At 39.3% G+C, this 11,861-nt stretch overlaps 1 protein-coding gene across 1 annotated transcript; it reads left to right on the top strand.

Annotated features, from left to right (window-relative positions):
* Nucleotides 1–9,958: 9,958 nt before the first annotated feature.
* LOC137817853 (uncharacterized) lies at nt 9,959–10,816 on the top strand. The gene has a single exon (XM_068621079.1). It carries the CDS (start codon nt 9,959–9,961, stop codon nt 10,814–10,816), a length of 858 nt encoding a protein of 285 aa, XP_068477180.1.
* Nucleotides 10,817–11,861: the final 1,045 nt, after the last annotated feature.

The raw sequence follows: 11,861 nt of genomic DNA on the forward strand, positions 1-11,861 counted from the left end.
AGAATTCGTGGACGAATTCTCTCCAACTCGAGGAGTATGATGAGAATCAAATAAAGGAGGCTTTTATTAATGGAGGAAGAGGACATCCACCCTCACATTTGAAGTTCTTCCTTCTAGTCTTCTCAAAATTAAAAGAAGACATAAAATAAAGATGAGGCCCAAGCCCAAAGCCCAAGCCCAAGCCCAAGAAGGCCAAAGCCCAAAGAGCCCAAGTCCATCCCATGAGGGGCAAGGCCAAGCTTTGAAATACTCTTGTATAGTTTTAGGAGGTGTGGTTATTAAATAAAGGAGTGTGAAAATGTAAAATAAAGTCACATTACCCATGTGACTTAGGAGAGTGGTGTATGTGTAGTTTTTGGGAGGTGTCATAGTAGAAAAAGGTCACACCTCCCATGTGACTTGTTTTTGGTGGGAATTTCAAATGAGTTTATTTGAAATTTCCCACCTATTTTTCAGCACCTTAGGCTATAAATAGAGGTGCTTCCTTTGTAAAATTCAGATTTGAATTTTATCTAAAGAAACTATACTCAAAATTGGAGTGAGCATTTGGAGAGCTTTGAGCTTCTTCTCTAGTCTTATCTTGAAGGACCATGGTTTCCTCAAGTGGCGGCTTCCACACTCATCTAGGAGCATCCATTCTTCTAGTGGCGTGATCATCCAACCATTCCTCCATCTTCATGAGCATTCTCTTCTCCTTCCTTTCTTCTTCTTCAATTTGTTCATGTAGCCTTGAGTTTTGAGTTGTTTTTGTTTTGGTTCCTTTAATTTTCCAGCACCTATTTTCTGTTTGCTTCTTAATTCTGTTCGGTACTTTTGTTTTTAATTCAATTCTGTTCGGTCTCTTCTTTTCATTCTCCTTTGTTGATTCAATTTGACAATATTTGGTTCATCCAAATGAGTTTGGGATTTGGTACTTGTTATTGGTGAGTTCTTGATTTTAGAACCATGATCCAACTTCTAAGAAAGTGCCTCTATATTTTCCAGCTCAAGGTGATTCCTCAAAGTGTCAAGAATCTTGTTCTATGTGGCTATTGGAATCACATCATTTAGGGTTTAGGGGCAGAAGTCCAACAGATCAGCACTTCGGAAGGGGTGAAGAGGAGTCATCGGTCGTTGACTCAGGAGACGTTAAAAACGCCCATAATAAGCACATACCCAGTTGCTGGGGAGAAGTCATTGCAAGTTTTCCTAGTCGAATCAAGAGAAACCTGGATAACACCCTACCAACACTACTTGGCTGATGGGATACTCCCGCTAGAGCCTATAGAGGCTAAAAAATCAAGAATAGTTCGAGCAAGTACACCTTGATCGATGGAAAGTTGTTCAGACATGGGTTCGCTCACCCTATCTTGGTATGTGTAAGTGGTGAGCAGTGCACGCACATCATGGCAGTGAATACTTAGGACACCCATAGAACAGATGGCCCCGCAGCATTGGTGCATGACTTGGTACCTTAGCGACCATACTGTTAGTCGTTGCCTTCCAGTAAAGGGAAGTCTTATGTGCCAGATTACGCTGAGATTGTGTAATAGCGGTGCAAGGACGTTCCCCAGGAACCCTAGATGAGGGTAACAGAACAAAAGTAAACCCTAGCTACAACCTATATAAAGGGTGGTAAGAACCCTTGCAAGGTACATCGTTTCTAAGACTAAAACTACTTTATACACTAATTGTTTCTTTGCCCCAGTAATGACTTGAGCGTCGGAGTGTAAACAGCCGCCAAGGCGTCCTTTTTCTTTGCAGGTGAAAGGTTCTTCAACCCTAGGAAGCTTGATTCACAGGCAGAGATAGGAGGACCAGAAACTATCGTTCGAGTCAACCGACGAGAACAAACTCGCACCAGGGATCTCTTAGTGATCCCAAAAGTCGATCTGTCTTTTGGGGAAACTTCAGTTTATCTACTACCCCCGGCTTGCTTAAGAGGTATTTGCATGAGACTTGGAATCTAGGCCAGATTTTCGTCTCCTCTCTGACCCTTGTCTCGGGCTTCTCCTTCTTAGCAACGTATAGGACATACCTCGGATTCATTCTTTTCCCGATTGAGGCTTCACTGCTTCTGCTGGAACGGTCTTGGTTGTTTTCCTTGTGCCTAGGTTGCTTCAACCGTGAGCCTCCATTTTTCCAGAGCATGGCCTCCCCAGCTTCAATATGGGTGGTAGCCCGCTAGCGTACTGCGGATAACGTCTCTGCCAGATTCCTGATTAGCGAGTCAATGAACGGGCTTGCTATCATACGTTGTTCGAAAGTGGCCACCACCATCTCCTCATCCTGCATTTGAAGTCTTACCGTGACAGCACAAAATCTATTTAAGTATGCATTAAGCGACTCCCCTTCACTCTTAACATTGAACATATCACATAGTTGTGGGGGGTGACCTTATTCGTCAATAACTATTCTTTAAAAATTCTAGAGAACTAGGGGAAGGAGGTGATATGATCATCCAAAACCCCACTAAACCATTGCAAGGTTGTCCCTGGGAATGTACTTATGAACATCTTACATCGAATTGCATCAGACCCCCCAGAGAGGATCATTTGAGCTCCGAACGCCTTTAAGTGATTCTCAGAATATTCTACATTAGTGAACAAGGTGATCTTGGGTGTTATGTAATGGGGTGGCACGGGCTCGTCCATGATTTGCTGAGAGCACGGCCTGTGGTCGTCCCTTGATGAAAAATTTGGGGAACGTTCCCGAGTAGGACGTCGACCCTGTTGGCATAAGCTTCTCTGCAACTCCTTGTTGGTCCTGCACAACTCCTCATTGGCATGTGCATGTTTCTCCATAGTCATTCGAGAGGCCACGATCTGTGCCATAAGGCGCTCTTGAACACGTTTTTGGTCATCTCGGGCCTCCGCTCGTAGCCGTTCTCACTCTGTCCTAGCTTCTTCTTGAATTTGCTCTTGCTCTCTTCGATATTCTTCGTTTGCCTCCTGGAGAGCCCTCATGGTCTCCATGACTTGTTGCAAGGCAGGGGCCTCAAATCCTTCAGATCCCAATGGTACTTGCCTCATGTTTCTTATTATGCAGAATGCTCAGTTGTGAATATGGGTGGGATCAAGTTTTATTGGTCCCCACGGTGGGCGTCAAATGTTCTCGTTGGTTAACCTCGGTTGGATTGAATAGGCGAGCTCCAATTGGTGCTTCGAGGTATTGCTCCACTTGGACAAAGGGGGCTCTACCTGTTGATCACAGTCTGACGATCAAGTCAGTGAGAGCATTCAAACTAAAAATTGTTTCAGTCTAAAGTATTCAGAAAAACGTACCTTTACTCGGGGTCTCAAACCCGTTTTATAGACATTCCTTCAACAATTTTCATCAATGAGAATATAATCTCAACATCCAAAATATAATCTTCAATAACAATATATCATTCAACAATAATTTGTTTTACTATGTACCCGTTACTTTCGGGTACTAACATTCCTAACCGCTTTTACTCATATTTAATAATATACTATAACTAATTCAATTATTCTTGTATTTAATTAATTATCTTTTCCACGTAAACTTACTAAGAAAAACTGGCCTGACTTTGAAACGAACTTTTGGGCCCACGCCCGGCTCAAGGTCGAGTTAGGCACAACTCACACAACCGAGCTGACTATACCTGAATGTCAGGACCGAGGTCCCGAGCACTCCTGGCCAATACAGTATGTAATAATAAAACAAAATCAAGTGAATAAGTTTATTATTAGGTTTTTAAAAAGTGTATAAATTATAATTTTAAAATAAAAATAAATTATATTTAAATTGAAAGATTAGGTAAATAATGAGTTATATATAAATATATATTATAAATTATAATAAGAAATATTATATAATCATATTTAATTATAAATAAATATAAGAAATTATAAAGATAAATGAAATATGTGGTGACAACTAATTAATAATATAATTTATATATTAGTTAAAGGTGGATGAAAGACAATACATAAGATTTATATAACATAAACATGACAACAGTGAAAGCATTACTAATTTAGAAAAGTGTAGATGTTGATTTATCAAGATGGTTGATGTAGGTACTATCCTCAAAGTCTTGAGTAAATTCTTGTGGTGTTGCATTGCATAAATTTTTAGTTTAGACAAACAGTTCAATTTTTGTTGGATGTCAGCATCATTTTGTATTTGTATTATGTCGTATACAAGTTTTTTATTGACAACTCTTACTGGACAATAATAGTTTATTTTTGTACCCTGTTTTCAGTCTCCATATTGTAGTATCTGTAATATGTTGTGAAATACTTGATTAAAAGAACAATTCTGTGGGATTGACATTCTTTTAGGGTTGACACTTTTGTAGGCTAGACCATAACCATTTTGACTTTCCATTATGGTGCCCCATTGGATAGGTCCTCCACAGTAGATTATTGCTTCAGTTAAAGTGATTGAGTTTGAATTGTTTTAGAGTTGGATGCAGTCGGTGCGTTTTTGTGTGACCTGGGAAAAATAATTATTGAAGAGTGATGTGACAATGCACATTATTGTCTTGTGTATCGGTTTTCTCACACATTTTGTACCATTACTAACATTGTTAATTGTTTTTAAATGTTTCCATGTTTATTAGTGGAAAGTTGTTGTTAATTATTGAAATAATGTAGTATATGTTGAACAAAAAAGAAAATAAATTAAAAATGTGCTTTCATTTAATATTTTATTGAATGGTACATTAAATAGTTTGTGTGAAATGAAACGCAATTAATGACGAGAAGTGGATGCTCCAGTAATGTTGGGACACATTCTTTTTGTGTATCCTGGCATTTTACAATATGAAATTTTTTTGGTCCGACCGTGTTGTTCTCTTATGCCCATATCAGTCCTTATTCGACTTGACTTAGGTCTCGCCTTTGATGTTCTTTTCGTGTCGGGACTTGGCCATAATATTTTACCAATGTATGCATGTCAATATTCTTCATTTCTGATTTCACCAAATAGTTCTTCGTAAACATGAAAGACCTGTTGCAATGTGTACACAAGTGAGATGTATCGCGGTGAGCATATTTGCATGCAGCAAGCACATGGGAGCATGGTAGGTGTACTTTTTGGAATTTCCCACAATCACAGCATAACTCGTCCAAGTGAACTACATATCGGCCTAGTGGTCTTACTTCTCTTGGATTTTGTTTTTCTTCTACCAAAAATCTGGTGTTCCTCCTATCAAAGGAAAACACTATATGAGTGTTTGCCTTTGACTGTGCATCTTCTAATTCTTTTGCTACAACTTCAGAGTATACATGTCCAACAACCATCATGGCTTCCACTTTCCTGCCTCTATCCGTGAAAAATTTATTGCAGTGGGTTTATGTTGCCATCACCATGGAAGATATTGGAAGGTTTCTTATTTTCTTCAAAACAAAGTTAGTTGACTCAGCTAGATTGATTGTCATATGTTCCCATCTTTAACTGTTGTCCCATGCAAGAGTCCACTTCTCTCTTGGCGATCAGAAATAGGACAGAGACCATCTTGCTGAGTAACATATCTTCGTAGATTTCGCAAGAAAAAAAAAACAAGCCTCAACAGTTTCACCCTCTACAATGGTGAAGGCAATTGGAAATATGTTGTTCCGGCCATCTTGCGCAATTGTGACCAATAAGATTCCTCTATATTTCACAATACAAGAAAGTTCCATCAACTTGGACCACCGGCTTGCAAAATTTGAAACCATCAATGCATGGTTTAAACATCCAAAATACCTTCTTTAAGATGATGTGGTCCACGTCCAATTGGTTTCCTTCATAAGTAGGTTGGGTCTGTATTTTTCAAATCAACCCAGGAACGTAAAGTTGCATTGCATTTAGAAGTGCTGACAATTTTTGGTATGACTTTCCCCACTTGCCATATACCTTTTCTATGGCCAATTGTTTTCCTAGACATACCTTATTACAAGTGAAGGTATACCCCAAGGATGACTTTATGTGCGCTATTATGGTCGACACTGGTGTAGAAGGGTTAACATGGATGATTTCATGAATGCTTTGTGCAATCATTTGATACCCAACTTATTGTGATCTTGTGAGATCATAAGGGATACACAGGTGTGAACACCTTTCAACTTCATAATTTCCCACAATTGATTCTTGGATCGCAAAATCTCTCTACACCTCCCTGCAAAATCATCATGAACACATTGAACTAAGAGCCTTGATTGATTTGATGATGACACCTTGTACATGCAATGATTAATAATGTGGAAATGATTTATGGCATCTTGAGCTTCTTCATTGGTGTCGAACTATTGCCCGACAAAAAGTGTCCTTAGAGGATCCCCTATTGTGTCGCGATCAAAGGCATTAAATTTTGGGTCATACATAGGTAGTTTAGGTGGAAAGTGCAAAAAATGCTCTGGTGGGACATAAGATGAAGTATGTTCATGTTCTTAATTGTTTGTATGGTATGCACGTGGTTCTTCTGCCTCCTAATGTTATCTTCATCCTCACTAAAAGGATCGAAGACTTCATCGGGAAGACCAACAACCCCATGCTCTTGTGGTGGTTCTTGAGGGAGTTATTTGTTTTCGTGTTCGCCTAGACTGATATATGAACCACTTAATAGTTGGGTATATGATTGCATGTGTTCTTCCCAGTCTCCAACATGTTGATGGGTGGGTTCATTCAGATCAATTTTTGCATGTTTATGACTATCACAAAATGACCTCGGCAAGTATCATGGCTTTGGTGCATTGCAATGGCCAAATCATCACTGATGAGCTTCATTCCACCATCTTTGTCAGTCAATCAACTGCTTCAGTTGAGATTTATCAATCCATGCCCCTATCAATTCTTAAAAACTTCATTCTACATTTCTTTGTCCTAAATGATGACAAGTCATATTTTGTTGATTTATTTTATTGGTGTCCAATATATATGAATGAAATTAGGAATTCATATCGATGTGTCCATATTGAAGATGATGACAACACACAATGTGTCGTTGGTTTTGGAAAAAAATATGAACCTCATGCAAGGTTTAAACTTATGGCATTTATCCAGCAACATAATGATTTAGGGAATCAAATTACTTTATCAGAAACCAAATTCTAAGAGTGATTTTTTCCAGCAAATAAAAAATGAATTGAGTTCTCAGCATGACCAAAAAAAAAGTGTTATTTAGAAAGTTAAAGGGGAAAAGGTGATATTGGAAAATATATTATTCAAAAGAGTGTTATTTACGGGAAAAAAAAAACTCTCATAACTCTCGAGCGAACTCAGCACTCCCATGCACCAAGCAGACACTTCAAAGAACCCCACCCACTCATCACACAGCAATCAAGAACACAAATTTAACAACCAATGTTAATGTATCAAATTTCAAATTCTATTCAAATAAATACCAATGTTGAATGTTTAGGTTGTATTATACATAAAAAGATTTAACAATTAAAAACAAAATGTATTTAGTTGGTCAACCTTGAGTTTAATTTCACAAAATCAATTCATTCTTAACTATTTATTAAACACATACCATACACTAAACAATCAAAGCCTAAAATTTAGGGATTTGATTTAAAAATAAAATAAAAACACAATTAAATAGAATCAAAATAGAATTAAATACAAAAGAATGAGGAATGAAATTAAATGGAGAATAATATATTAATCATATTTACTTTGATTAAATCAATTATAGTCCATTAAATTAGTTATAAATTAATTAATATACCATTAATCAATCCAAGAAAAATTCAAACAAGGAATCGTTCACAGATTTAGTATTAAAGTTTAGTTAAATAGCCTTTTCTTTTTAAATGCTAACAATTATTATATCCAATATCATCAATTAGAAAATAAATTTAAACAATTTATAATATAAGCTTAAATTGTTAGTAAGCTTAAATTATTAGTGTGTGACTGATTACTATTAAATTTGTTTCTTAGGACTTATTCTTGCAAAATTGTTTTGAATCTATTTTAACTGATGAATAATATGCTCAATAGTAATGTATGATATCTTGACAAGAGATATAATTGAATCTATCTTCGTTGGTATTTTTTTTTTAAATTCAATTTGGTCTCAAATTTTCGGACTCAGTACAAGAAAAGTCCAGTTTAGCTGCCAACAAAAAAGTGGGGGATATAAAAAAGAAGCCACTAGCATGGGTGAAGTGTACTCAAGTTGGCACAAAAATAAATGTCAAATTGTGTCCACAATGGAGACAACTCATACTAAAAACTATTAAAATAATAATAATAAGTTAGCGTCTAGAATGAGGACACAAAGTAGATGCAATGAAAAAAAATTAAGTGACTCAATAATATTGAGTCTAGAACAGGGGACACAAAGTGGATGCAAGATACAAATTATTAAAATAATAATAATAAGTTAGCGTTTCGAATGGAAACACAAAGTAGATGCAATCAAAAAATAAGTTGAAAAATAATATTTTTTCATCACACACATCTCAAATTAAATACTATCTCCCTCTCTGTAAAAAATGTATCAGGATAGGCCATGAGCACATGCTTAACATGAATCCTGGGTCGAGAGCTTTTGAACAAAACAATAAAAATGAAACAACTTTCTTCTTCACAAATTTTCCTAGTAATTTTGGTGAATAAGAGATGTGGAGGGTGTTCCATAGAGGACGAAGAATAAAGGATTTTTTCATCCTGTACTGGACAGGAGCTCGGTCTTCGGTCTTGGATCAGCTACTACTCGGTCCTCGGGTAGGGTAGAGGTCAGCTCGGCCATGGACATGGAGTCAAGGTAGCAGTGTTGGGCCTGTTTGGTTTATGGACCTAGTTTTCTAATGATGTGCTACGATTTAAATTCAAGTTGCATGTGTTTAAAGATAAAATATAAAGAGATATTTTATAAACATATAAGATAAAATATAAAGAGATGTTTTTATCTCTTGTGATTCTGGAGATAAAAGATAAAGAGATATTTTATCGATTGTGATTCTGGAGATAAAAGATAAAGAGATATTTTATCTGTTGTGATTCAGGAGATAAAATACCTGTTAATAGATGTTGTTAATCCTAAAAAGATAGGGAGGTGTATGTATAACAGAATGTGGCTTGCAGTTTAGCACCTAAAGGTCATTGGTGCATGTGGCAGGTGCTTTTCTGTTAGAGATATAAGATAATGTGCTTATTTTCAATTAATATTTGTTTATCTCAAGTGCAATTGCTACATGTGCGGTTATAAAAAGGTGTTGAAACCCTAGGTGAAGGTACGCTGTGTTTAAACGTTGTTTTTACACACTACACTGAGAATTATTGTTGCTTTTGTCAGCCCTTACTGACTTGAGCGTCGGAGTGCAAACGGCCGTAAGGAAGCCCTCTGTCTCTACAGGTAAAAGCATTCAATAACCAAAAAGAGCAGATTCCACAAGGGATAACCGAAGCTTGAACCAGTCGCGAGACAACCGACGGCCAAGTCAACCGGCAAGAACATTTGGCGCCCACCGTGGGGCCCGATAAAACCTGATCCCATCCACACTTGTGCTCAAAGTTTTTAAGCAAGATGCGGAATGTAAGGATAACGCAAGCTGCATAGACAACACAACCAATGTCGACATAGCAACTAGAGCAACTGGCACAGCCAACACAACCAGTGCAACCACAACCAATGTCAGTGACACCAAGAGGAGTCGAGGCTCCCACACTACAACAGCTCATGGAGACTATCAGGACTCTCCAAGAGGCCAATGTGCATCTGTGAGAAGAGTTGCGCAAGAACAATGAGGATCTACGCAAAGACATGCAACAACGTGTTTTGCGACCCCATTGGGAGCGAGACTCGGGTGTGCCCACGAGGAATTGCCCATATCCTTTTTCGAGAGCCATCATAGATGAACCAGTACCAGCACACTATGTCACGCCTAAGATTACCTTCTCGGGAACCGAAGACCCTGAGAACCATCTTACAATGTTCAATTCCTAGATGACTATTTCGGGAGGATCAGACGCAGGGCGGTGCAAGATGTTTATGGGCACCTTCACAGCTACAGCGATGCAGTGGTTCAGTGGGCCCCCTAATGGCCACATCACCTCTTTTCCTCAGTTCGCCAAACTATTCCGAGAACAGTTTTACGCCAATCAAGTCAAACCCCCTGAGCTGTATGACCTTTTCAATGTCAGACAAAAGGAAGGAGAGATGTTGAAGGTGTATTTGAACAGGTTTTGGGCTCTCACCGTCAGACTTCAAACCCATGACGAGAAGGTGATGGTTACCGGTTTTGGACAGGGGGTTGCGTCAGGACCATTCTGCAACACCCTAATCCGGAACCCGCCAGAGACTATTTTAGAGATTAGGCGAAGAGCAGTCGTACACATCAATGTTGAAGAGGCAGTCACAGTCAGAAACGGTAGTTCGCATTCTCAGCCAGCTAAGCCAGGGAATACCAACAAGGCTTCCCGACCTTTGAGGGTCCACGAGACGTCGGCAGTCAGACATGCGCCTTACAAGAGAGGCGACCCTAGGGCAAGGTTCAGGGAAGAGGAGGTCCGCCCTAAATTCAGAATATCTTACAAGAAATTGATAGCCATACCGGCAGTAGCAGAAAAATTGAGGTTCCCTGGTAAGGCTAAGAGGAATCTGGGACCTAAAAAGGATGCTTGGTGCAATTTTCACAAAGGGTTCGGTCATAACATTGAACGATGTTTGGCTTTAGGACGTCAGCTAGCAAAGTTGCTGAATGAAGGGTTCTTGAAGGAGTATTGTGAGGCCAGGCAGGAAGAGCCTCGGGGAGACACTTTGAGAAAAGATCCCCCGCACGAGATTCCGATGTATGGCAAGATAAAGACGATCTTGGGTGGATTCTCAGGAGGAGGGAGCTCAGCAATAGAAAGCGATATGCGAGAGCTGTGATGTCAGTAGAGACGTAGGAACCTGATGATGCACCAAACCCGCCCCTTTACTTTACCAAGGCTGATCTAGTAGGGGTGGTCCTTCATGACAATGACCCGGTCGTGATCTCTATTGTGACCATAGGAAGGCGAGTGCATCGAGTTCTCATTGACTAGGGAAGCTCGGTTGACGTGATGTTTTAGTCAACATTCGTCAATCTGTGACTGTCCCCTGACCAGCTGAGACCGCATGATGAGTGTTTGGTGGGCTTTGCAGGGGACCAAGTGGAGGTGCGAGGGTATATCAATTTGAGAACCACTTTCTCTGATGAGGAAGCTGCACGAACTATAGTTGTCAGGTACATCGTTATAAATATCCCTTCCGCTTATAACCTGCTTTTAGGTAGACCTTCTATAAACAGGTTAGGTGTCGTGGCTTCAACGAAGCATATAAAGATGAAGTTGCCATCTTTGGAGGGAAAGTAATTACCATCAAGTCTGACCAGAAAGTTGCTCAAAAGTGTTATGAGAGGAGCCTGAAGAACAGAAGAGAGAAGCCATATTGGAGGGCAAGCTCTCACTTTGAAAGCCCATCCGTACTAGCTAAAGAACAGGTTGTCTTCCAAAGTGGACAGGACCGTATCGAGTAGTCGAAGTGTCGGGGAATGGTGCATACAGGTTAGAAACACTGGAGGAGGGACCTAGTCCTCGGGCTTGGAATGTCAATAACCTCAAGTTTTATTGCTGTTAAGCTGAATTATATTGTTGAACAGGTGGCGCTCTTTTTCCCTTAAAGAGGGTTTTTTAACGAGGCCATCTAATAAATGTCGCTTATGATGCATTATTGTTATTAGTGTTGCTTATTGTTGCTTTACATGTTGTTTAATTTGTGAGCAAGTCCGTAAAAGTGCTATCCAGAGACGTAAGTAAGTCGCCTAAGCCGGTGTCACCCGGGTTGTAGGTGCTATGCAAGAAAAGCAAGTGCGTAGATAACCTATCCCGAGACGCAGGTAAGTCGCCTAAGTCTGTATCACCCGAGCTCTAGGTGCTCTGCTGGATAAGAGAGT

The sequence above is a fragment of the Phaseolus vulgaris genome, chromosome 10 (assembly GCF_000499845.2).
Source record: "Phaseolus vulgaris cultivar G19833 chromosome 10, P. vulgaris v2.0, whole genome shotgun sequence".
In the NCBI taxonomy this organism is placed as follows: Eukaryota; Viridiplantae; Streptophyta; class Magnoliopsida; order Fabales; family Fabaceae; genus Phaseolus; species Phaseolus vulgaris.

Bases quoted from the DNA above. Each gene is read 5' to 3' on its own strand.
- LOC137817853 (XM_068621079.1), top strand. From the start codon at position 9,959: ATGCAGTGGTTCAGTGGGCCCCCTAATGGCCACATCACCTCTTTTCCT.